Source organism: Chionomys nivalis, chromosome 15 (genome assembly GCF_950005125.1).
Source record: "Chionomys nivalis chromosome 15, mChiNiv1.1, whole genome shotgun sequence".
Classification (NCBI taxonomy): domain Eukaryota; kingdom Metazoa; phylum Chordata; class Mammalia; order Rodentia; family Cricetidae; genus Chionomys; species Chionomys nivalis.
In genome coordinates, this window is record NC_080100.1 from 69963787 (window position 1) to 69990272 (window position 26486).

General features: G+C 44.0%; 1 protein-coding gene and 1 pseudogene across 1 annotated transcript; both read left to right on the plus strand.

Moving 5' to 3' along the window:
• Positions 1-16294: 16294 nt before the first annotated feature.
• Positions 16295-16790, plus strand: LOC130887636 (transcription elongation factor A protein-like 8; annotated as a pseudogene).
• Positions 16791-23985: 7195 nt separating this feature from the next.
• LOC130887477 (splicing factor U2AF 65 kDa subunit-like) lies at positions 23986-25407 on the plus strand. The gene has a single exon (XM_057789958.1). The coding sequence runs from the start codon at positions 23986-23988 to the stop codon at positions 25405-25407; it is 1422 nt and encodes a 473-aa protein (XP_057645941.1).
• Positions 25408-26486: the final 1079 nt, after the last annotated feature.

The following is a 26486-nucleotide window of genomic DNA, read 5'->3' on the forward strand; positions in this document are numbered from 1 at the left end:
CCAAGAGTGGTATTGCTGGGTCCAGGGGTAGGTTGATCCCAAATTTCCTGTGAAACCGCCACACTGATTTCCAAAGTGGTTGCACAAGTTTGCATTCCCACCAGCAATGGATTATGGTACCCCTTTCTCCACAACCTCTCCAGCAAAGGCTATCCTTGGTGTTTTTGATTTTAGCCATTCTGACAGGTGTAAGATGATATCTCAAAGTTGTTTTGATTTGCATTTCTCTGATCGCTAAGGAGGTTGAGCATGACCTTAAGTGTCTTTTGGCCATTTGAACTTCTTCTGTTGAGAATTCTCTGTTCAAATCAGTGTCCCATTTTTTAATTGGGTTATTTAGCATTTTAAAGTCTAGTTTCTTGAGTTCTTTATATATTTTGGAGATCAGACCTTTGTCTGTTGCGGGGTTGGTGAAGATCTTCTCCCAGTCAGTAGGCTGCCTTTTTGTCTTAGTGACAGTGTCCTTTGCTTTACAGAAGCTTCTCAGTTTCAGGAGGTCCCATTTATTCAATGTTGCCCTTAATGTCTGTGCTGTTGCGGTTATACATAGGAAGCGATCTCCTGTGCCCATGTGTTGTAGGGTACTTCCCATTTTCTCTTCTATCAGTTTCAGTGTGTTCAAATTGATATTGAGGTCTTTGATCCATTTGGACTTGATTTTTGTGCATGGTGATACATATGGGTCTATTTTCATTCTTCTACAGGTTGACATCCAGTTGTGCCATCACCATTTGTTGAAGATGCTTTCTTTCTTCTATTGTATACTTTTAGCTCCTTTATCGAAAATGAGGTGTTCATAGGTTTGTGGGTTAAAATCCGGGTGTTCTATACGATTCGATTGGAAGATTTCTCTGTTTTTAAGCCAGTACCGCGCTGTTTTCATTACTGTAGCTCAGTAATAGAGTTTGAAGTCAGGGATGGTAATGCCTCCAGAAGTTCCTTTATTGTATAAGATTGTTTTGGCTATCCTGGGTTTTTTGTTTATCTATATAAAGTTGATTATTGTTCTCTCAGGATCTGTGAAGAATTTTGATGGGACATTGATGGGGATTGCATTGAATCTATAGATTGCCTTTGGTAGAATTGCCATTTTTACTATGTTGATCCTCCCAATCCAAGAGCAGGGGAGATTCCTCCATTTTCTGGTATCCTCTTCAATTTCTTTCTTCAATGCCTTAAAGTTCTTGTCAAATAGATCTTTCACTTCCTTGGTTAGAGTTACCCCAAGATATTTTATGCTGTTTGTGGCTATCGTGAAAGGTGATGATTCTCTTATTTCCCTCTCTGCTTCCATATTCTTTGTGTTTAAGAGGGTGACTTATTTTTTGGAGTTGATCTTGTATCCTGCCACATTGCTAAAGGTGTTTATCAGCTGTAGGAGTTCTTTGGTGGAGTTTTTGGGGTCACTTATGTACACTACCATATCATCTGCAAATAATGCAAGTTTAACTTCTTCCTTTCCAATTCGAATCCCCTTGATCCCCTTATGTTGTCTTATTGCTATTGCTAAAACTTCAAGGACTATATTGAAGAGGTATGGAGAGAGTGGACAGCCTTGGCGTGTTCCTGATTATAGTGGGATGGCTTTAAGTTTCTCTCCATTTAATTTGATGTTAGCTGTTGGCTTGCTGTAAATAGCTTTAATTATATTTAGGTATGACCCTTGTATCCCTAATCTCTCCAAGACTTTTATCATAAAGGGATGTTGAATTTTGTCAAATGCTTTTTCACCATCTAATGAAACGATCATATGGTTTTTTTTCTTTCAGTTTATTTATATGATGGATTACATTGATAGATTTGCGTATGTTGAACCAGCCCTGCATCTCTGGTATGAAGCCTACTTGATCATAATGGATAATTTTTCTAATGTGTTCTTGGATTCGGTTTGCCAGTATTTTGTTGAGGATTTTTGCGTCGATGTTCATGAGTGAGATTGGCCTGTAATTCTCTTTCTTGGTTGAGTCTTTGTGTGGTTTTGGTGTCAGAGTTACTGTAGCTTCATAAAAGGAATTGGCAATGACTCCTCTATTTCTATATTGTGAAATACATTAAGGAGTATAGGTATTAGGTCTTCTTGGAAGTTCTGGTAGAATTCCGCATTGAAACCATCTGGTCCGGGACTTTTTTTGAATGGGAGGTTTTTGATAACAGCTTCTAATTCTTCGTGACTAACAGGTCTATTTAGGTTGTTCACCTGGTCCTGGTTTAACTTTGATATATGGTATTTATCTAAAAAGTGTCCATTTCTTTTACATTTTCCAGTTTTGTGGCATACAGGCTTTTGTAGTAAGATCTAATGATTCTCTGAATTCCCTCTGTGTCTGTGGTTATGTTCCCCTTTTCATTTCTGATCTTATTAATTTGCAAATTCTCTCTCTGCCGTTTGATTAGTTTGGATAGGGGTTTATCAATCTTGTTCATATTCTTCAGGAACCAGCTTTTGTTTCATTGATTCTTTCAATTGTTTTCTGTGTTTCTATTTTGTTGATTTCAGCCCTCATTTTGATTATTTTGTCTTCTACTCCTCCTAGGTGAGTCTGCTTCTTTTTTTCTAGAGCTTTCAGGTGGGCTGTTAAGTCTCCAATGTGTGCTTTCTCTGTTTTCTTTAAGTGGGCACTTAGTGCTGTGAACTTTCCTCTCAGGACTGCTTTCATAGGGTCCCATAAGTTTGAGTATGTTGTTTCTTTATTTTCATTGAATTCAAGGAAGACTTTAATTTCTTTCTTTATTTCTTCCTTAATCCAGGTATGGTTCAGTAGTTGACTGTTCAGTTTCCATGAGTTTGTAAGCTTTCTGGGAGTAGCATTGTTGTTGAATTCTAGCTTTAATCCATGGTGATCTGATAAGATACATTTGGTTACTAATATTTTTTTGTAACTCTGGATGTTTGCTTTGTTACCGAGTATGTGTTCAATTTTCAAGAAGGTTCCATGAGCTGCAGAGAAGAAGGTATATTCTCTTCTATTAGGGTGGAATATTCTATAGATGTCTGTTAAGTCCATTTGATTCATTACCTCCATTAATTCTCTTATTTCTCTGTTAGGTTTCTGTCTAATTGACCTGTCCATTGGTGAGAGAGTGAAAGCTTGGCTGGGTATAATAGTCTGGGCTTGCATCCACGGTCTCTTAGTTTCTGCAATGCATCTATCCAGGACCTTCTGGCTTTCTTGGTTTCCATAGAGAGGGCAGGTGTAAGTCTGATAGGTTTTCCTTCATAAGTAACTTGGCCTTTTTCCTTTGCAGCTCTTAATATTCTTTCTTTATTCTGTATGCTTTGTGTTTTGATTATTATATGGCAAGGGGATGTTTTTGTTTGATCCAGCCTATTTGGTGTTCTGTATGCTTCTTTTTGCGTCGATGTTCATGAGTGAGATTGGCCTGTAATTCTCTTTCTTGGTTGAGTCTTTGTGTGGTTTTGGTATCAGAGTTACTGTAGCTTCATAAAAGGAATTGGCAATGACTCCTCTATTTCTATATTGTGAAATACATTAAGGAGTATAGGTATTAGGTCTTCTTGGAAGTTCTGGTAGAATTCCGCATTGAAACCATCTGGTCCGGGACTTTTTTTGAATGGGAGGTTTTTGATAACAGCTTCTAATTCTTCGTGACTAACAGGTCTATTTAGGTTGTTCACCTGGTCCTGGTTTAACTTTGATATATGGTATTTATCTAAAAAGTGTCCATTTCTTTTACATTTTCCAGTTTTGTGGCATACAGGCTTTTGTAGTAAGATCTAACGATTCTCTGAATTCCCTCTGTGTCTGTGGTTATGTCCCCCTTTTCATTTCTGATCTTATTAATTTGCAAATTCTCTCTCTGCCGTTTGATTAGTTTGGATAGGGGTTTATCAATCTTGTTCATTTTCTTCAGGAACCAGCTTTTGTTTCATTGATTCTTTCAATTGTTTTCTGTGTTTCTATTTTGTTGATTTCAGCCCTCATTTTGATTATTTTGTCTTCTACTCCTCCTAGGTGAGTCTGCTTCTTTTTTTCTAGAGCTTTCAGGTGGGCTGTTAAGTCTCCAATGTGTGCTTTCTCTGTTTTCTTTAAGTGGGCACTTAGTGCTGTGAACTTTCCTTTCAGGACTGCTTTCATAGTGTCCCATAAGTTTGAGTATGTTGTTTCTTTATTTTCATTGAATTCAAGGAAGACTTTAATTTCTTTCTTTATTTCTTCCTTAATCCAGGTATGGTTCAGTAGTTGACTGTTCAGTTTCCATGAGTTTGTAAGCTTTCTGGGAGTAGCATTGTTGTTGAATTCTAGCTTTAATCCATGGTGATCTGATAAGATACATTTGGTTACTAATATTTTTTTGTAACTCTGGATGTTTGCTTTGTTACCGAGTATGTGTTCAATTTTCAAGAAGGTTCCATGAGCTGCAGAGAACAAGGTATATTCTCTTCTATTTGGGTGGAATATTCTATGATGTCTGTTAAGTCCATTTGATTCATTACCTCCATTAATTCTCTTATTTCTCTGTTAGGTTTCTGTCTAATTGACCTGTCCATTGGTGAGAGAGTGAAAGCTTGGCTGGGTATAATAGTCTGGGCTTGCATCCACGGTCTCTTAGTTTCTGCAATGCATCTATCCAGGACCTTCTGGCTTTCTTGGTTTCCATAGAGAGGGCAGGTGTAAGTCTGATAGGTTTACCTTCATAAGTAACTTGGCCTTTTTCCTTTGCAGCTCTTAATATTCTTTCTTTATTCTGTATGCTTTGTGTTTTGATTATTATATGGCAAGGGGATGTTTTTGTTTGATCCAGCCTATTTGGTGTTCTGTATGCTTCTTTTTGCATCGATGTTCATGAGTGAGATTGGCCTGTAATTCTCTTTCTTGGTTGAGTCTTTGTGTGGTTTTGGTATCAGAGTTACTGTAGCTTCATAAAAGGAATTGGCAATGACTCCTCTATTTCTATATTGTGAAATACATTAAGGAGTATAGGTATTAGGTCTTCTTGGAAGTTCTGGTAGAATTCCGCATTGAAACCATCTGGTCCGGGACTTTTTTTGAATGGGAGGTTTTTGATAACAGCTTCTAATTCTTCGTGACTAACAGGTCTATTTAGGTTGTTCACCTGGTCCTGGTTTAACTTTGATATATGGTATTTATCTAAAAAGTGTCCATTTCTTTTACATTTTCCAGTTTTGTGGCATACAGGCTTTTGTAGTAAGATCTAACGATTCTCTGAATTCCCTCTGTGTCTGTGGTTATGTCCCCCTTTTCATTTCTGATCTTATTAATTTGCAAATTCTCTCTCTGCCGTTTGATTAGTTTGGATAGGGGTTTATCAATCTTGTTCATTTTCTTCAGGAACCAGCTTTTGTTTCATTGATTCTTTCAATTGTTTTCTGTGTTTCTATTCTGTTGATTTCAGCCCTCAGTTTGATTATTTTGTCTTCTACTCCTCCTAGGTGAGTCTGCTTCTTTTTTTCTAGAGCTTTCAGGTGGGCTGTTAAGTCTCCAATGTGTGCTTTCTCTGTTTTCTTTAAGTGGGCACTTAGTGCTGTGAACTTTCTCTCAGGACTGCTTTCATAGTGTCTCATAAGTTTGAGTATGTTGTTTCTTTATTTTCATTGAATTCAAGGAAGACTTTAATTTCTTTCTTTATTTCTTCCTTAATCCAGGTATGGTTCAGTAGTTGACTGTTCAGTTTCCATGAGTTTGTAAGCTTTCTGGGAGTAGCATTGTTGTTGAATTCTAGCTTTAATCCATGGTGATCTGATAAGATACATTTGGTTACTAATATTTTTTTTGTAACTCTGGATGTTTGCTTTGTTACCGAGTATGTGTTCAATTTTCAAGAAGGTTCCATGAGCTGCAGAGAAGAAGGTATATTCTCTTCTATTTGGGTGGAATATTCTATAGATGTCTGTTAAGTCCATTTGATTCATTACCTCCATTAATTGTCTTATTTCTCTGTTAGGTTTCTGTCTAATTGACCTGTCCATTGGTGAGAGAGGAGTGTTGAAGTCTCCTACTATTACTGTGTGTGGTTTGATGTCTGGCTTGAGTTTTAGCAATGTTTCTTTTACGTACGTGGGTGCTTTTATATTAGGAGCATAGATATTCAGGATTGAGACTTCATCCTGATGAACTATTCCTGTTATGAGTAGAAAATGTCCCTCTCCATCTCTTCTGATTGATTTTAGTTTGAAGTCAACTTTGTTAGAAATTAGTATGGCCACACCTGCTTGTTTCTTAGGTCCATTTGCTTGATAAGCCTTATCCCAGCCCTTTACTCTGAATAGGTGCCTGTCTTTGTGGTTGAGGTGTGTTTCTTGTAAACAGCAGAATGTTGGGTCCTGTTTTCGTATCCAATCTCTTAGCCTGTGCCTTTTTATAGGTGAGTTGAGTCCATTGATATTAAGTGATATTAACGACCAGTGGTTGTTAACTCCGGTCACTTTTTTAGTAGTAGAGTTTGTGTGTTTCCCTTCTTTGAGTTGTGCTGGTGAAGGGTCTCTAGATGTCTGAGTTATTGTGCTCATTGTTGGACTCCTTGGTTCGTGATTTTTCTTCTATTACTTTCTGTAAGGCTGGATTTGTGGCTACATATGGTTTAAATTTGTTTTTATCCTGGAAAATTTTGTTTTCTCCATTTATAGTGAATGAAAGCTTGGCTGGGTATAATAGTCTGGGCTTGCATCCACGGTCTCTTAGTTTCTGCAATGCATCTATCCAGGACCTTCTGGCTTTCTTGGTTTCCATAGAGAGGGCAGGTGTAAGTCTGATAGGTTTACCTTCATAAGTAACTTGGCCTTTTTCCTTTGCAGCTCTTAATATTCGTTCTTTATTCTGTATGCTTTGTGTTTTGATTATTATATGGCAAGGGGATGTTTTTTTTTGATCCAGCCTATTTGGTGTTCTGTATGCTTCTTTTTGCGTCGATGTTCATGAGTGAGATTGGCCTGTAATTCTCTTTCTTGGTTGAGTCTTTGTGTTGTTTTGGTATCAGAGTTACTGTAGCTTCATAAAAGGAATTGGCAATGACTCCTCTATTTCTATATTGTGAAATACATTAAGGAGTATAGGTATTAGGTCTTCTTGGAAGTTCTGGTAGAATTCCGCATTGAAACCATCTGGTCCGGGACTTTTTTTGAATGGGAGGTTTTTGATAACAGCTTCTAATTCTTCGCGACTAACAGGTCTATTTAGGTTGTTCACCTGGTCCTGGTTTAACTTTGATATATGGTATTTATCTAAAACAGTGTCCATTTCTTTTACATTTTCCAGTTTTGTGGCATACAGGCTTTTGTAGTAAGATCTAATGATTCTCTGAATTCCCTCTGTGTCTGTGCTTATGTCCCCCTTTTCATTTCTGATCTTATTAATTTGCAAATTCTCTCTCTGCCGTTTGATTAGTTTGGATAGGGGTTTATCAATCTTGTTCATTTCCTTCAGGAACCAGCTTTTGTTTCATTGATTCTTTCAATTGTTTTCTGTGTTTCTATTCTGTTGATTTCAGCCCTCAGTTTGATTATTTTGTCTTCTACTCCTCCTAGGTGAGTCTGCTTCTTTTTTCTAGAGCTTTCAGGTGGGCTGTTAAGTCTCCAATGTGTGCTTTCTCTGTTTTCTTTAAGTGGGCACTTAGTGCTGTGAACTTTCCTTTCAGGACTGCTTTCATAGTGTCCCATAAGTTTGAGTATGTTGTTTCTTTATTTTCATTGAATTCAAGGAAGACTTTAATTTCTTTCTTTATTTCTTCCTTAATCCAGGTATGGTTCAGTAGTTGACTGTTCAGTTTCCATGAGTTTGTAAGCTTTCTGGGAGTAGCATTGTTGTTGAATTCTAGCTTTAATCCATGGTGATCTGATAAGATACATTTGGTTACTAATATTTTTTTGTAACTCTGGATGTTTGCTTTGTTACCGAGTATGTGTTCAATTTTCAAGAAGGTTCCATGAGCTGCAGAGAAGAAGGTATATTCTCTTCTATTTGGGTGGAATATTCTATAGATGTCTGTTAAGTCCATTTGATTCATTACCTCCATTAATTGTCTTATTTCTCTGTTAGGTTTCTGTCTAATTGACCTGTCCATTGGTGAGAGAGGAGTGTTGAAGTCTCCTACTATTACTGTGTGTGGTTTGATGTCTGGCTTGAGTTTTAGCAATGTTTCTTTTACGTACGTGGGTGCCTTTATATTAGGAGCATAGATATTCAGGATTGAGACTTCATCCTGATGAACTATTCCTGTTATGAGTAGAAAATGTCCCTCTCCATCTCTTCTGATTGATTTTAGTTTGAAGTCAACTTTGTTAGAAATTAGTATGGCCACACCTGCTTGTTTCTTAGGTCCATTTGCTTGATAAGCCTTATCCCAGCCCTTTACTCTGAATAGGTGCCTGTCTTTGTGGTTGAGGTGTGTTTCTTGTAAACAGCAGAATGTTGGGTCCTGTTTTCGTATCCAATCTCTTAGCCTGTGCCTTTTTATAGGTGAGTTGAGTCCATTGACATTAAGTGATATTAATGACCAGTGGTTGTTAACTCCGGTCACTTTTTTAGTAGTAGAGTTTGTGTGTTTCCCTTCTTTGAGTTGTGCTGGTGAAGGGTCTCTAGATGTCTGAGTTATTGTGGTCATTGTTGGACTCCTTGGTTCGTGATTTTCCTTCTATTACTTTCTATAAGGTTGGATTTGTGGCTACATATTGTTTAAATTTGTTTTTATCCTGGAAAATTTTGTTTCCTCCATTTATAGTGAACGAAATCTTGGCTGGGTATAATAGTCTGGGCTTGTATCCATGGTCTCTTTGTTTCTGCAATGCATCTATCCAGGACCTTCTGGCTTTCATGGTTTCCATAGAGAAGTCAGGTGTAAGTCTGATAGGTTTACCTTTATAAGTAACTTGGCCTTTTCACTTTGCAGCTCTTAATATTCTTTCTTTATTCTGAATGCTTTGTGTTTTGATTATTATATGGCGAGGGGATTTTTTTTTTTTGATCCAGCCTATTTGGTGTTCTATATGCTTCTTGAACCTTCATAGGTATATCTTTTTTTAGGTTCGGAAAGTTTTCTTCTATAATTTTATTAAATATATTTTCTGGACCGTTGAGCTGCGCTTCTTCCCCTTCTTCTACTCTTATTATTCTTAGGTTTGGTCTTTTTATTGTGTCCATATTTTCTGAATGTTTTGTGATGAGAGATTGTTGGCCTTGCTGTTTTCTTTGATCAGCGTGTTTATTTTCTCTATGGTATCTTCGGAATCTGAGATTCTTTCAAAACAATAGAACAGTGACTCTTCAAAACAATAGAACAGTGTCTCAGTCTCCCTCCCTCCCTCCCTCACTCCCTCCCTCCTCCCACTCTTCCCTTCACATGGAAATGGAAGATGCCAACATAGTTTTTCTTGAAATTCTGGCCCCTGGGCACCACAGGGAACAGCTGTTTGGGATATGCAGTAAGGGTGCCAATGGCAGCCAGCAGCCTGCAGTCCCCTTAAAGGCAGACAGGAGGGGTTGATCCTTGAATAGCCCAGTGAGCACATTTTCAGTTCAGTCTGGGGAGCCACTAATCAGGGAATCATTTGTGGTTTGGGGATACTTGGGGAGGCTGCATAGCACCCTGCTTTCCTATCTGTTGAACATATCCAATAACCCTTCTGTATGATTCCTTGTGAATGGGCTGGGGAAGCAGTCAAAGGCCCAAGAGGTCTCCCTAGAAAACTTCTGCCATCTCATCTCAGCTTTTAGCTGGCGAAGGATAAAAGCTTTCTAAGTTTCTTGGTCCCCAACTTGGTCTACAAAGTAAGCCCTTGTCTCTGAAAACCAGCCAAGAGCTGGAGAGATGGCTCAGCAGTTAGGAGTACTTCCTGCTCTTTCAGACGGCTTGGGTTCAGTACAGCACCCACATCAGATCCTTTGCAACCACCTGTAACTCTAGCTGCAGGGGACCTGACAGCGCCCTCTCCTGGCCTCTACAGGCACTGCACTCAAATGCATAAACCCATGCACAAAACACCTATACATAATTAAAAAGAAAAATTGCAAGTCCCTCCAAAATGCAGACAACCAACCAAAAAAAGATGCCTCGCAACTGGAAAGAAGTCTCAGGAGTTAAGAGCACTTGCTGCTCTACCATGAGCACCAGAGTGCAGGTCCCAGCATCCACATCAGCTATCTAACACCCTGTATTCCCACCCCAAGGAATTGTAATACTCTTTTCTGGACACTGAGGGCATCAGACACACATCTGTGCCTACTCTGACACACATCTGTGCAAACTCTGACCCACACACACACACATCAATAATTAAAATAAAAGTTTAAATCAAAAATTGAAAAAATGTCTATCCCATCGCCACACTCTACTGGAAAATCTGGGCTCTGTCCATATGGCACCATGAGCCCTGAAGCTAGCTGAGCATAAAGCACAGTGCTCCTGTGTAAGCATGGGAGCATGGTGCCATGAATCAGTCGCCCACTGCCATCTGTCCCCTTGGGTCGGCCCTCAGTGACAGGCCAGGTAAAAGGTGGTGCTGTGTGGGCTCCAGGGTCTGGGAAGTTTCTGTCATGGTTGGTAGCCTCTGGGACTTGGAGGGAGGCTGCAGTCCGGAGGGAATGGTAAAGACTCCACAGTCATCAACATAAGGGAGCTACAAAGGAGACACTGATCTTCTCCTCCTGTACCCAGCATCCCTCAGGCCCATAGAGCCACAGAGACGATTGTGGTCCTAGGGCTCTTTGGCCTCTTGCTATACTTATTTCTGCCATTTTCCCTGCCACAAATATGAAATAGAGTGGCCCTGGCTCCTGCCCTGGGCCTGAAAGGGTGCGAGATTGTGAGGGAGGACTACCTCAGGGAGGAGGAGATAACCTGGTGCCTGGAGTAGTGTCATGTGACTCTATTGCCCAGTTATTGATGGCCCAGACCAAAGAAGTCCTACCCCCTGTGACAGGTGAGAAAGTTTTGAGCTTTGTCTGAAAGACAAAAGACGGGGTCTCCTCTAGCCACGCTACCCTGAACTCACTGCATTGCTGGGAGTGACCTTAAATTTCTCACCCCCCTTTACTGTTTTTGTTTTTGTTGCAAGGTCACTAAGCTCTTGGCTAGCCTAGAACTCACTTTGTAGACCAGCCTGACCTTGAAATCATGAGTAATCCTCTTGCCTCTTCTAGATTTTGCGATTCCAGGTATATGCCACCATACTCAGTTTATTACTTTATTGAAATAAGTTTTTTATTTTTTCTTTCATGCGCATTGGTGATTTCTTTGCCTGTATGTATGACTGTAAGAGGTTGTCAGACCTTGCACCTCTTGGCGGTTGTGAACTGCCACGTGGGTGCTGGGAATTGAACCTGGGTCCTCTGGAAGAGCAGTCAGTGCTCTTTTTCAATTTTTATTATTTAATTTTTATTGTTCTTAGTTTTGTTTGTTTGTTTTGTTTTTGACACTATGGAACAGCCCTAGCTACATAGTGAGACCTTGTCTCAATAAATAAAATTTAAAAACCATGAACAAAACAAATAAACGTAAAGTGCCTGTGTTTACTCTTCGGCTACCATGGAGCCCCACAGAGCTTCTGGGAAGGGGCTCAGGGTGCACTGAGATCTCATGCACAGAGGGCAGTATCTCAGCAGTGGAGCACTGGACCCAGCCACACCTTCAGAGGAACAGAGTCCCACAGTGCAGCTTACGTCAGCTGGAACCACCATGCCTAGTTTGACAACTAAAAATAATTGTCTGTGTGAGAATGTGTGCACCTGTGGTGGTCTTGGGGCGGTTGCTGGGGTGGGGTGGGGTACATTCCTGTGCACATGGTGGTCGGCAGGGGGTGCTGAATTCCTTGGAGCTGGAGCTGAGAACTTGGCTGTTGGGGTTTGAACTCTGGACTTCACTATTTTGTAGCAAGTGCTCTTAACTGCTGGGCTGTCTCTTCACGTGCCTCCAGTTGCTAAGCCTTGGGTAATACATTATGCAGCAACAAATATCTACTAACTGTATCATCCCAACTCACTCCCAAACCAGACCACAGTAGGTACAGAAGGGCCCTAGAGAACACAAACAACCCACTCTTCCAGTATTGAGAGCCATTCCATAGCCCCCTCTCCCACCCCAACCTTTTTTTGGGGGGTGGCCCACTTTCCCAATGGGGGCCAGCCCCTCGTTTTCCACTCACCGAGAACCCCATTGGCCTTGAGACAGCTACTTTTTATAGAAGCCTCCGTTCCCTTTTCAATATAAATGGGCTCTGTTCGATAAAAAAAAAGTAAAAGACAAGTAACCCAATTTAAAGCTGTACTGAAGCTGGGTGGGTGGGAATAGCAGGTGTTTGGACGGTGGGAACAGGAGAGTTAGAAGCTGACCATCTTCGCTTATAGAGGTTTTATCCTTTTAATACTCTTGTGGGTGGTTTGTTGTGTCGCAAACTAGAGTCATTAGGGAGGAAGGAACTCTGAGGAGGATTCTCAATTAGTGATCAAGGGGGAGGGTCCACTTCACAGTGAGTGGTGCCATCCCAGGGCTGGTGGCCCTGGGTTCCATAAGTAAGCGGATGGACCAAGCCATGGGAAGCAAGCCAGTAAGCAGCTCTCCTCCTCAGTCTCTGCATCAGCTCCTGCCTCCAGGATCCTGCTGTTTGAGTTCCTGTCTTGACTTGCTTCAGGGATGAACAGAGATGTGGAAGTGTAAGCCAAATCAACCCTTTCTTCCCCAGCTTGCTTTTTGGCCATGGTGTTGTGCTGCAGCAATAAAACCCTCACTAAGACAATACTTACTTACTTTTATATGCATTTGCACATGTGCCTGAGTGTTTATCTGTGCATCATGTGCTCACAGAGGTCTAAATAGGCATCAGATCCCCTGGAACTGGTGTTACAGATGGCCGTGAGATGCCACACGAGTGATGCGATTCAAGCCAAGTCTTCTGCAAGAGCAGTAGGTGCTCTTAACCCCTGAGCCCCTCCACGTGCATCTGCCTCCCAAGTGCTGGGTAAAGGTGTGCACCACCATGCTCAACCTTATTTAATTAAAAAACGTGTAAGCAGTCTTGTCTGTCTATATGTCTGGGCAGGTGTATGCAGTGTCCTTGGATGCCAAAAAAGGACATCAGATACCCTGGGACTGGAGTTAGTGGCAATTGTGAGCTGCCTAACATGGGTGCTGGGAACTGAACCAGTGCCTCTGGAAGATCACTCAGTGCCCTTAACCTCTGAGCCATCTCTCCAGCCCCATAAATCTAAAAGATGTGTTTTATTTATATGTGTACATGTCTGTGTTTGTGTGAGTGTGTGTGCATGTGTGTGTTGGAGGGGGCGGATATTGTCAGATTCCTGGGAGGTAGGGTTACAGACATTCACAGACCCTCAGGCTTCTCCTATGGAGATGAGATCCAATACGGGGCCACGTTATTGTGCAGCAAGTGCTCTTGACTGTGGAGTCATCACTCCAGGACAAAGGCAGAGCAAGCATCATGTCTGCAGAGTGCTTGGGTTATTGTCACCCGGCCTCTGAAAACGAAAACGGGGTGGCTGGTTCACAGAAGAGAAGATCAAGGCTTCAAGGGCATCAAGAAGAGATGCCCTTCCTGCTCACAGATGGGAGGAATGGCGAGGCATTCATAAGGCACAGCGAAGAAGTGAAGACATTGGAGGCCTTGAGCTCAGCCAGGGAGAGCAGAGATGATGGGGTCCCTTTGGAGGGCATTGTTTGACAGCACTGACTCAGATAACAGAGCACAAGGACTGGAGGGATGGCTCAGAGGTTAAGAGTGCTTGCTGATCTTCCAAGGATGAAGGCATGGTTCCCAGCACCCACATAGGAGCTTCTTGGGTACCTGCACCCATGTGCATATACCCACACATAGACACATAAATTAAAATAAACAATCAGTGGCTGGAGCTATTCCTCCATGATTTAGAGCACTGGCTGCTCTCCCAGAGAATTCAGGTTCAATTCCCAGAACACACATGACAGTTCACAAGCATCTGCAACTTTAGTTACAGGGAAGCTGATTCTTCTTCTGGCCTCTGAGGGCACCAGGAACTCATATGATGCACAGATGTGCATGCATGCAAAACACCCGTGCATATTTAATAACAAAACAACAACAACAAAATATAGTACTTGGGAGGCAGAGGCAGGAGGATCTCTGTGAGTTCAAATTTGGTCTCAATAACAAATTCCAGGCCAGGGCTACATAGTGAGTGAGATCCTGTCTCAAAGAAAGGAGAAAGGAAGAGAGAAGGAGAGGAAAAAAAGGAGAGAAAGAGAGAGAAAGAAAGAAGGAAGGAAGGAAGGAAGGAAGGAAGGAAGGAAGGAAGGAAGCATTGATTTTCCAGAGGACACTGGTTCAGTTCCCTGCACTGACATTAGGCAGATCACAAACGACACTAACTCCAGCTCCAGGGGATCTGATGGACTTTTTTGGCATCCAAGGACACTGCATACACCTGCACAGACATACCGGCAGACAAGACTCCCTACACGTTTTTTAATTAAATAAGGTTGAGCGTGGTGGTGCACACCTTTACCCACCACTTGGGAGGCAGATGCAGGTGGAGGGGCTCAGGGGTTAAGAGCACCTACTGCTCTTGCAGAAGACTTGGCTTGAATCGCATCACTTGTGTGGCAGCTCACGGCCATCTGTAACTCCAGTTCCAGGGGATCTGATGCCTATTTAGACCCCTGTGAGCATATGATGCACAGATAAACACTCAGGCACATGTGCAAATGCATATAAAAGTAAGTAAGTAAAGTCTTAGTGAGGGTTTTATTGCTGCAGCACAACATCATGGCCAAAAAGCAAGCTGGGGAAGAAAGGGTTGATTTGGCTTACACTTCCACATCTCTGTTCATCCCTGAAGCAAGTCAAGACAGGAACTCAAACAGCAGGATCCTGGAGGCAGGAGCTGATGCAGAGACTGAGGAGGAGAGCTGCTTACTGGCTTGCTTCCCATGGTTTGGTCCATCTGCTTTCTTATGGAACCCAGGGCCACCAGACCAGGGATGGTATCACTCACTGTAAACTGGACCCTCCCCCTTGATCACTAATTGAGAAACCTCCTCAGAATTCCTTCCTTCCTAATGACTCTAGTTTGAGTCAGTTTGACATATAAAACCACCCAGAATAGTATTAAAAAGATAAAACCTCTGTAAGCATAGACGGTCAGCTTCTGAATCTCCTATTCCCACCGCCCAAACTGTTGCTATTCCCACCCACCCAGCTTCAGTACCACTTTAAATTGGGTTACTTGACTTTATTTTTTAATCGAACAGAGCCCATTTATATTGAAAAGGGAACAGTGCCTTCTATAAAAAGGAACGGGCTCAAGGCCAAGGGTGTGGGCCAACACCAAAATGCCCACAATTACAAGAATCAAATCTTTGAGGAGCTCTGAGCGGCATGTCTAAGGAAGGGGGAACTGTTTGAGCACCATGTTTACCCTGCTGTATCCAAGTCTATAGGCTCCAAGGATCTCGGTCAAAATGCTAAAAAGATGCAGAACATCTCCTGGCAGCGGCCCAAGGTGGGCACTGGGAAGCAGGGAGGTCCCTGGCACTAGGTCCCAATGCCATCAGAGCTAAGGCAGTTCTGATCATGCTATTGCCAAGCCTCCTAGTTTAATCCTGGGCTAGCACCCAAGCCTGTCTCTCAGAACCAGGCTGTGGTCAGATAGCTCAGCACCTCCTACTGCTCACTAGAACTCAGAGGTGCATGGGAGGTAGGGAGGGGGCCCTTCATCCCTTAACATTCCTATTCCTTCACCATAGGATATCACGAATTCATCATTAATTCATCACTAATGAGCTCTCTCACATAGACTTCTGCCAACGCGTTCTCAGTGAGTGGAAAACAAGAGGCTGGCCTCCATCGGGAAAGTGGGACCCCCAAAAATAATGATTGTTGTGAGGGACTGGTCTGTGGAATGACTCTCAATCCTGGAAGTCTGGGTTGCTTGTGTTCTCTAGGGCCCTTCTGTACCTACTGTGGTCTGGTTTGGGAGTGAGTTGGGATGATACAATTAGTAGATATTTGTTGCTGCATAATGTATTACCCAAGGCTTAGCAACTGGAGGCACGTGAAGAGACAGCCCAGCAGTTAAGAGCACTTGCTACAAAATAGTGAAGTCCGGAGTTCAGACCCCAACAGCCAAGTTCTCCGCTTCAGCTCCAAGGAATTCAGCACCCCATAATGGCCACTATGTGCACAGGAATGTACCCCACCCCACCCCGGTCACTGGCCCCAAGCCACCAGAGTTGCACACATTCTCAGACAGACAATGTTTTTTAGTCGTCAAACTAGGCATGGTGGTTCATAGCTACAATTTTAGCACCAAGATAAAAAGGGCAGAGTAGCAGCTCAGTCCTGCAAGAGAAGAGTATCCCAGCGCTTTCCAGGACTCTTGTCTTTGGGGCGCGACATAAATCAAGGTGCAAGAAGAGAGGCAAATCTTCAGGTACCTACAGGGTTAATTTATTCAAAAAAAGAAATACTCAACATGCAAAAGTCTTGTGACAAGTGTGAAGGAACACCCCAGAATACACCAAAGGCAGATGAAGGCCATCCTTCAGAAGACTGCCCTCAGCAGGCAAGAGGAAATCTTCTGGCTTCTGGAGAAAGTGTGGGGGAGGATGCAGATGGAAGTCTTAGAGCAGAGCCTGCTGAACCCAGCCCTGAACCCTAAGAGGACACTCCCACAAGGCATCTGAACCCTGATGAAGTGATAAGAGGAGTGGATGAGTTGGAAAGGCTTAGGGAAGAGATAAGAAGAGTAAGAAACAAGTTTGTGATGATGCATTGGAAACAAAGACATTCCCGAAGCCCTCTGTATCCTGTGTGCTTCAGGCCTTGAAATCTTTTTTTTCTCTGATGTTGAAATCTGGCTGCTGCTTTCTTTCTCTTAGCGTTTTCTGATGTATCTTTGAACTTCATTTTACTTTTAATTACCTGGCGGTATTTTAGATAGTTTTGGTGTTACCAGCATCTCATTGGATTTTAGGATTTTGACCCATTTTCCACGTTTATTTTTCAGTTGGAAAGTTTCACCCTTATGCATGGAAATGTGTTCATTCCATATTATACAATTTAAAAGCAGCATATATAGTATCAACTCGCATATATAGGTAAATTCCTAATTATGTGTGTACATGTATAATTATACGTATCAAAAAACTTAACAGTGCTTTTTTGTGTGTTGTGTTTTAATTTTGCCTTTTGCTTGTGTGTATTTTTTAATGAATATGTGTCTCACAAAGAACTGCAGATTTTTTAATAAGTGGGAGTTAATTAAAATTAATTTGTAACCAGCTTGTAGAGGCAATAAAGGCACTAAACTCTTGATGAAGAACTATTAAAAAAATGTAAACCTGGAATTACCTCTAGATTTCTTAGCCAGAGGAATAAAACTGGCAATCATAGATAAAAAAATAAAATAAAATAAAAAGGACAAAAGAAGCAAAAGTTCAAGGACAACCTGAGGCCATGTGAGACTGTCCCAAACAAAACAACCAGCAAGAAATTCTCACCTCCCAGGTTCTGTTGGAGAGCCTCAGAAGTGGAGGGGCAGGGCTAACCCAGTGTCTCATGAGGTTGCAGCTGACATCAGCTGTACTCTGGGACCCTGTTCGTCTCATGGCGTGGCTGAATCCAGTGCTACACACTGTTGAGATACTGCCTTCTGTGCATGAGATCTAGGTGTAGCCTGAGCCCCTTCCCAGAAGCTCTGTGGGGCTTCTTGGTAGTCCAACGGTAAACACAGGCACTTTACGTTTATTTGTTTTGTTCAAGGTTTTTAAATTTTATTTATTGAGACGAGGTCTCCCTATGTAGCTAGGGCTATTCCACAGAGAAACCCTGTCTCAAAAACAAAACAAACAAAACTAATAACGGTAATAAATAGATAATAAAAATTGAAAAAGAGCACTGACTGTTCCTCCAGAGGACTCAGTTTCAATTCCCAGAACCCACGTGTCAGTTCACAACTGGCAAGAGTTCCAAAATCAGACACCCTCACACAGTCATACACGGAGGCAGAGAAGCAGCGATGCGCATAAAAGAGAAACGAATAAATTATTTCAATAAAGAAAAAAACTGGATATGGTGGCATGTCCCTGTAATCCCAAAATCTAGAAGAGGCAAGAGGATTACTCATGAATTTAAGTTCAGGCTGGTCTACAATGTGATTTCTAGGCTAGCCAAAGGCCTAGTGACCGAGCAACAACAACAACAACAAAAGGGGGTGAAAAATTTAAGGTCACTGCCAACAATCCAATGAGTTCAGGGTAGGTGGTAGGACTTCTTTGGTCTGGGCCATCAATAACAGGGCAATAGAGTGACATGACACTACTCCAGGTACCAGATTATCTCCTCCTCCCTGAGGTAGTCCTCCCTCACAATCTCGCACCCTTTCAGGCCCAGGGCAGGACCCTGGGCCACTCTAATTCATATTTGTGGCAGGGAAAATGGCAGAAATAAGTATAGCAAGAGGCCAAAGAGCCCTAGGACCACAATCGTCTCTGTGGCTCAGTGGGCCCGAGTGATGCTGGGTACAAGAGGAGGAGATCAGTGTCTCCTTTGTAGCTCCCTTGTGTTGATGACTGTGGAGTCTTTACCATTCCCTCCAGACTGCAGCCTCCCTCCAAAGCCCAGAGGCTACCAACCATCACAGAAACTTCCCAGAACCTGGAGTCCACATAGCACCAACAGTTACCTGGCCTGTCACTGAGGGCCAATCCCAGGGGACAGATGGCAGTGGGTGACTGATGCATGGCACCATGCTCCCATGCTTCCACAGGGGCACTGTGCTCCATGCTCAGCTAGCTCCAGGGCTCATGGTGGCATATGGACAGAGCCCAGCTTTTCCAGTAGCATGTGGGCAATGGGATAGACATTTTTTTCATTTTTACATTTAAACTTTTATTTTAATTATTGATGTATGTGTATGTGTCAGAATTTGCACAGATGTGTGTAAGAGTATTCACAGATGTGTGTCTGATGCCCTCAGCATCTGGAAAAAGATATTACAATCCATTGGGGTTGGAATTACAGGTGTTAATAAGATAGCTGATGTGGATGCTCGGACCTGCATTCTGGTGCGCACGGTAGAGCAGCAAGTGCTCTTAACTCCTGAGATGTTTTCCAGTTGCGAGGCATCTTTTCTTGATTGGTTGATTGGAATTTGGGGGGATTTTGCAATTTTTCTTTTTAATTTTGTATAGTTGTTTCTGTGCATGGGTTTGTGCATTTGAGTGCAGTGCCTGTAGAGGCCAGGAGAGGGCGCTGTCAGGTCCCCTGCAGCTAGAGTTACAGGTGGTTGCAAAGGATCTGATGTGGGTGCTGCACTGAACCTAAGCCCTCTGAAAGAGCAGGAAGTACTCCTAACTGCTGAGCCATCTCTCCAGCTCTTGGCAGGTTTTCAGAGACAAGGGCTCTCTTTGTAGACCAGGTTGGTGGCCAAGGAACTTAGAAAGCTTTTATCCTTCACCACCTAAATACTGAGATGAGATGACAGAAGTTTTCTAGGGAGACCTCTTGGGCCTTTGACTGCTTCTCCAGCCCGTTCACAAGGAATCATACAGAAGGGTTATTGGATATGTTCAACAGATAGGAAAGCAGGGTGCTATGCAGCCTCCCTACGTTCCCCCAAACCACAAATGATACCCTGATTTGTGGCTCCTCAGACTGAACTACAAATGTCCTCACTGTTTCAGAACCCAAGCTCTGCCTCAGTTTTTCCATTTGGCCCCTTACCCAACACACCTCAGTAAAAGGCAGAGCTATCTCTGCTGGGGAGATCTGGGGGATGCTCCCCTGACTGGGATCTGGGGCCTCTACACACGTGGGGCTATTCAAGGATCAACCCCTCCTGTCTGCCTTTAAGGGGACTGCAGGCTGCTATCTGCCATTGGCACCCTTATTACATGTCCCAAACTGCTGTTCTATGTGATGTCCAGGGGCAGAATGTCAAGGAAAACTATGCCAGCATCTTCCATTTTCAGGTGAAGGGAAGGGAGGGAAGAGGGAGGAAGGGAGGGTGAGATGGAGGGAGACTGAGTCACTGTTCTATTGTTTTGAAGAGATACCATGACCACGGAAACTGTTATAGAAGAAAGCCTTTAGCTGGGGCTGACTTACAGCTTCAGAGGTTAGTCCATTGCCACCAAGGCAGGGAGCGTTGGCAGCACAAAGGCAAGCATGCCACTGAATCTAGAGCTGAGAGCTACAATCCTGACCCACAGGCAGTAGGAAGAGAGAACTACTGGGCCTGGCTTGGGCTTTTGAAACCTCAGAGCCCACTCCCAGTGAGACACTTCCTCCAGCAAGGCCACACCTCCCTGTGCTTCAAATCTTTTCAAATACTTGCACTCCCTGGTGATGAACAGGCAAATATATGAGCCTATGGGGGTCATTCTAATTCAAACCAACAGAGAAAGATAGAGGAGAGAGAGAGAGATCATGTATGCACTTACTTGGATTCTCAAATATAGCACTAATTGAAATAGCTTTCTCACAATATTTAGAGAAATACCCACTCATGAAAGAAATCATGTCAGCTAAGTTTTTCAAAGTGCTAAAGAAAATAATTAATGGTTTGTGGTTCTCTCCCCATTCCCATTTTTGTGTGTGAGCACACTCATGAGCACACACACATTTGAACCCACATGCATGCACATTCTCAGGAACACACATGGTTATCATGACACTGAAAATCTCCACCATGTATTTTGTATGACCTGACCCTTTAGCTGATCCAGGAACAATTCTGAATGTCATAGAATAGGGAGAGGATTTTAAGATCTGAAAGCTCAACCTCCAGATGTCTTTTATCAATACAGGCCCTTATTCTAAATGAAGGTGGGTTTTCTTTTCTCTTTTCTTGTTCATTGACTGATTTATCCTAATTTTATATGCATTAGCTGGAAATTGAACCGTGCTCCCCAGAAGAACAGTCAGCACTCTTAAGCACTGAGCCAAATCTCTAGCCCCATGGGTAGGGTTTTCTTGTCACTGGTGCAATACCTGGGTTTGGTTACTTCGAGAAATTTGGGGGCTTTTGTTATCTTTCCTTCACGTATTCCAAGGGCCTTGGTCAAGGTGCCTTCAGTGCACTTATCCCAAACCTGATGACCTGAGTTTGATCCCTGAAACTCAGAAGGTGGTAGGAAAGAAATAACATAACACCCCCTACCCCACCCTGCCACACACACACACCAGTTTTTTACAAAAATCGTAATGTATGTTCTCGGAAAGGCCACCAGGAGACGCTCTGGGGATAAAGTTCACCTGTATGCAAAGAAATGTCCCCTTGCCACCCACATCTTTGGCAGTTCGGGCAGTGGATGAATGTGGTGGTGGACGACCGACTGCCCACTAAGAATAACAAGCTGTTGTTCATGCATGGTGCCCAGCGCCAGGAATTCTGGAGCACCCTGCTGGAGAAGGCATATGGCAAGTCAGTTAACGGGACTAGGAACAGGACTGGACTTCAGAAGCCTGGCCAAGGGCCATGGCACACTGGCTGAACCAGGGGAGGAGACAGGCATGTCTCACTTCCCTCACCACTCTGCCTGACTGTTCCCTCCAGTTCACATCTCCAGCCTGGCACTTAATAGCACACTGTCTGCTTGCAGGTTAAATGGACCCTATTAGGCGTGGCGGTGGCGGGCGGGGGGTCACTATGGAGGTTTTCAAAGACTTCACAGGTGGCGTGGCCCAGAGCATTCGGCTCTGGAAGCCCCCTCACAACATGCTATGGCTCCTCAGAGAAGCGCTGGAGATGATTTCCCTGATGGGCTGTTCCATCAAGAAAACCGAGCTGGGCCTTGGCCCAGGACTTCTGCACCTGTTGTGGCACCTCCACCCTATCCCAAAACTCTTTCCCCAAACATTTTCTCACTCACTACCCGTTTGCTCAACAAATTCTATCTGCCTCTGGTCTAGTGTCTGTCCCCACCTGGCATACCCTCTGCTTTGTTGTTACTTTCTCCTTAGCATTTTCTGACCCAGAGAGAAGGGTAGAGATTCCAGGAGGGCAGTGACCTTTACCTGATTCATTCCCCACAGACCCTGGGACTTTGGACGATACCTAACATGCAATAAGCACTCAACAAATATTTATTCAAATCAATGTACCCAGAATACTTCCATATAACAGCAGTTATATGGTGGGGCGGGTATTGCAAACAAGGAGGAGGAGAGGAAGATAAACTGAGCCCCCTCGAAGCTTGCACACAAACATTTGTGGCAACACTCATAATAGTGAAAACAGCAACCCAGTTGTCGTTCTGCGGGTCGATCACAGTCATTATCTGGATGAAAAAAACCAATTGTTGCACACTCCCGAATACAAACAGCAACAGCGGCCCCAATAAACTGTGATCTGCCTCTATATGACCTCAGGATGGCAGCACCCCAACCCACTCCCCACCACCCCCACCCCCTACAAAGAACTAGCTTGGCTCACTGGTCAATACAAGGGGGTTTCTTACCAGCCTTCACACAGTGCTTTCCACTTGACTGGGACTCACCAGGAGGCTCAAGAGAATGACAGGTGTCTGTAACATGAGGGCCAGCTGTGGGGATTTCCATCCCACCCTGTACCTCAGAACCGGCAAGCCCCAAAGAAAATTACACAGAGGTCTCCATAAGATTATAAACTGATTGGCCCATTAACTCAGGCTTTTTATCACCCTCATATCACGTATATTAACCCATTGTTCTTATCTATGCTAGCCAAATGACTCAGTACCTTTTCTAGCTGGGCAGCTCCCATGTTGCTTCTTCGGTGGTCTGGGCTGCCCTGTGAGGAATGGGCTTCCTCCTTCCTAGCATTCTCCTCTTCTACTCGTATCTGGTTTACCAACCTATACTTCCAGCCTGGCCAACCAGTGTTTATTTAAAACGCGTTTGACAGAATACAGACAATTCTCCCGCACCACTTCCCCCTCTTTTTATAAACAAAGGAAAACATTCTTAGTTCATTTTTTGGGGGAAAGTGGGTGTAGTTTTTCAGGCTACTTCCTGCTGATTGGGGGCCGCTGATAATCTAATGGGGACCTAAAGAAAATTTAGAGTTATAGTCAAGTCCTGACTGAAATATCCTGTGAGTCCTGATCATCTCAGTAGCAGTCTTGAATCTGTTCTGGATGTAGACCTCAGACATCTGGGCTATCTCTTCCTCCTGGAGATTTTTCAGGTGTTCTTGCTTGATCAAACTGGATTTTTTTTGTGTGTGTGTGTGTTATTTTTCGAGACAGGGTTTTTCCGTGGCTTTTGGTTCCTGTCCTGGAACTAGCTCTTCTAGACCAGGCTGGCCTCGAACTCCCAGAGATCCTCCTGCCTCTTTCTCCCGAGTGCGGGGATTAAAGGCGTGGGCCACCACCACCCGGCTCAAACTGAATTTTTTTTTTAACTCAGAATGAATCCACAGCCTCTCATTTTCTGTGGAAACAAAAGCAAAATCTCTTCTCCAAATTAACATAATTTTTGACTTCTGTTTTGAAGGCAAATATTTTCACAGTATCTATCTTGGGTTACGAGGCAGCATTTATAAACAAAAGTCTTTTAGCAGCTGTTGCTCCTTCCTAGGCATTCAAACAATTCAAACAGAGCTTAATAGCATACAGTATCAAGATTCTCTGTATTTTCCATGTTTATGCGTCTTTCTTTTAACCTCTATTTCTCTTATTTTTACTTTTCTTTTTTGAGACAGGCTCTCTGTACATCTTTGTCCTGGAATAACTGTGTAGATCAGGCTGTCCTTGAATTCACAGAGAACCACCAGTCTCTGGCTCCCCAGTGCTAGGATTAAAGGTGTGTGCTACCACAACTTGAACTCACAGAGATCAGTCTGTCTCTGCCTCCCAGGCATTGGGATTAAAGGTGCACGCTAGCACACCTTGAAGTCACAGAGATCAATCTACCTCTGCCTTGCAAGTTTTGGGATTAAAGGTGTGTACCGCCACACCCAACTACTCTCTTTCTTTTAAAAGGGGCAGGCAGCACACAGTGAGGCAAAGCTGCACAGGACCCTATGCAGACGCATAAGCATGCTGGACTTGGACGAGTTCCAGCTGAAGCTCAACGAGAACAAACAACAACGGGACAAGGAGAACCACCATTGGAAGCGTAGCCACAGCCGTTCTAGAACCCGGGACCAGAAGCACAGGAACCGGAGCCGAGATCATCTTAACCAGGATGAGCACAGTGCCTACCGAGACAGACGAAGGCAAAGCAAACCTTTGACCAGAGGCGATAAAGAGGAGCATGGTGGATTGATTCATCCCCCTCACCATGAGAAGAAGAAGAAGAAGAAGGTGCGTAAATACTGGGACGTGCCACCACCTGGCTTTGAGCACATCACCCCAATGCAGTACAAGGCCATGCAAGCTGCGGGTCAGATTCCAGCCACTGCCCTTCTCCCCACTATGACTCCTGATGGTCTGGCTGTGATCCCAACGCCCGTGCCTGTTGTTGGGAGTCAGATGACCAGACAGGCCAGACGCCTCTACGTGGGCAGCATTCCATTTGGCATCACTGAGGAAGCTATGATGGACTTCTTCAATGCCCAGATGTGCTTCTGCGGATTGACTCAGGCCCCTGGCAACCCAGTCTTGGCTGTGCAGATCAATCAAGACAAGAATTTTGCCTTTTTGGAGTTCCGCTCAGTGGATGAAACGACCCAGGCCATGGCCTTGGATGGCATCATCTTCCAGGGCCAGTCACTGAAGATTCGAAGGCCTCATGACTATCAGCCACTGCCTGGCATGTCAGAGAACCCCTCTGTTTATGTGCCTGGCATTGTATCCAGTGTAGTTCCAGACTCTGCGCACAAACTGTTCATCGGGGGCTTGTCCAACTACCTGAATGATGACCAGGTGAAAGAACTGCTGACATCCTTTGGGCCTCTGAAGGCCTTCAACTTGGTCAAGGATAGTGCCACAGGGCTCTCCAAGGGTTATGCCTTCTGTGAGTACGTGGACATCAGCGTCACAGATCAGGCCATTACGGGGCTGCATGGGATGCAACTAGGGGACAAGAAGCTGCTTGTCCAGAGGGCGAGTGTGGGAGCCAAGAATGCCACGCTGAGTACCATCAATCAGACAACTGTAACCCTTCAAGTGCCCGGCCTGATGGGCTCTCAGGTGCAGATGGGCGGTCACCCGACTGAGGTCCTCTGCCTCATGAACATGGTGCTGCCTGAAGAGCTGTTGGACGATGAGGAGTACGAGGAGATTGTGGAGGACGTGCGAGATGAGTGCAGCAAATACGGGCTGGTCAAGTCCATCGAGATTCCCCGGCCCGTGGACGGCGTCGAGGTGCCTGGCTGTGGAAAGATCTTTGTGGAGTTCACCTCTGTGTTAGACTGCCAGAAAGCCATGCAGGGCCTAACTGGCCGCCAGTTCGCCAACAGAGTGGTGGTCACAAAATACTGTGACCCTGACTCTTACCACTGCCGGGACTTCTGGTAGATGTGGCTGGGGGAGGGTAGGGGGAGGGCTGGCTGGGGACTTTCCCCCCACCTTTCCCCCCCTCCTTTCTCCCCTCTGAAGATGATGGATGGGCAGAGGAGTGACAGCCGAATGACAGAAGGCAGCAACTGGAATGGCAGCAATTATGGGGGTGGGGGGTTCGGGGGGCTAGGGCAGGAAGTGGACTGGGCAAGTGCACACAGGCCCACATAGACACACGCACCCACACAGACACAGAGGGAAGGGGCTGGGATGAGGACTGTGTGCACAGCCAGGCAGGTAGTACCCCCACAGCCCCGTCCCAAACAGCTTCTTATCCCTTGACACCTTTTTCCTCGGCCTTTTCCCACATGGTAGGAACATAGCGTGTTTATATTTTATGGCCAAACTATTTTGAATTTTCTTGTCTGGCCCTCAGTGCCCTGCCCTCTCCCTTTGCGGACCACAGCTCCCGTCCTCTGGCTTTTGGTCCTTCCAGTTCTCCATCCTGGTTTCTTTTTTTTTTTTTTTATTCTTTTTTACTTAAAATTTCCAACTGCTCCCCGTTTCCCATTTCCCTCCCCCAACTCCCACATATTGCCCCCTCCCCCCGCTCCTGGTTTCTTAAGTAGTTGATTCTTTAGCCTTTTCCTGACCCCCAACCCATTGTCTCTGTCCTGCTCTTCTTCTCTGTGGCAGTTTTATATTTGCTAATAAGAATTTGCTCATTAAACATTTTGTTGTATATAAGAAAAAATTAACCTTTAGCCTGCATATATTTTTAACACATTGTAAACCATTTAGAGGTTTTCTTCATCTTTGAATCTCTCTATCTGACTACATGAGTCTTTTTGGAGAGGATTAAAGCCGTGACGTAGAAGGCTGAATTCAGCCCATTCCTTAGCGAGGCCTACCTGGGCCTGCCTATCTTCAGCTTCTATATTAAGTGTACACACTGCTTGGCTGAAGCCAACAGGGGCTCAGCAGCTCCAGATGCCTGTCATGGGTGTCCCCAAGAGCAGGAAGACAGACAAACTTGCAACCCAGACATCCCGGGCCTCCTCCCTGAGCCAGCTGGGTGCATATGGGGACAGCGAGGA

Bases quoted from the DNA above. Each gene is read 5' to 3' on its own strand.
- LOC130887477 (XM_057789958.1), top strand. From the start codon at position 23,986: ATGCTGGACTTGGACGAGTTCCAGCTGAAGCTCAACGAGAACAAACAA.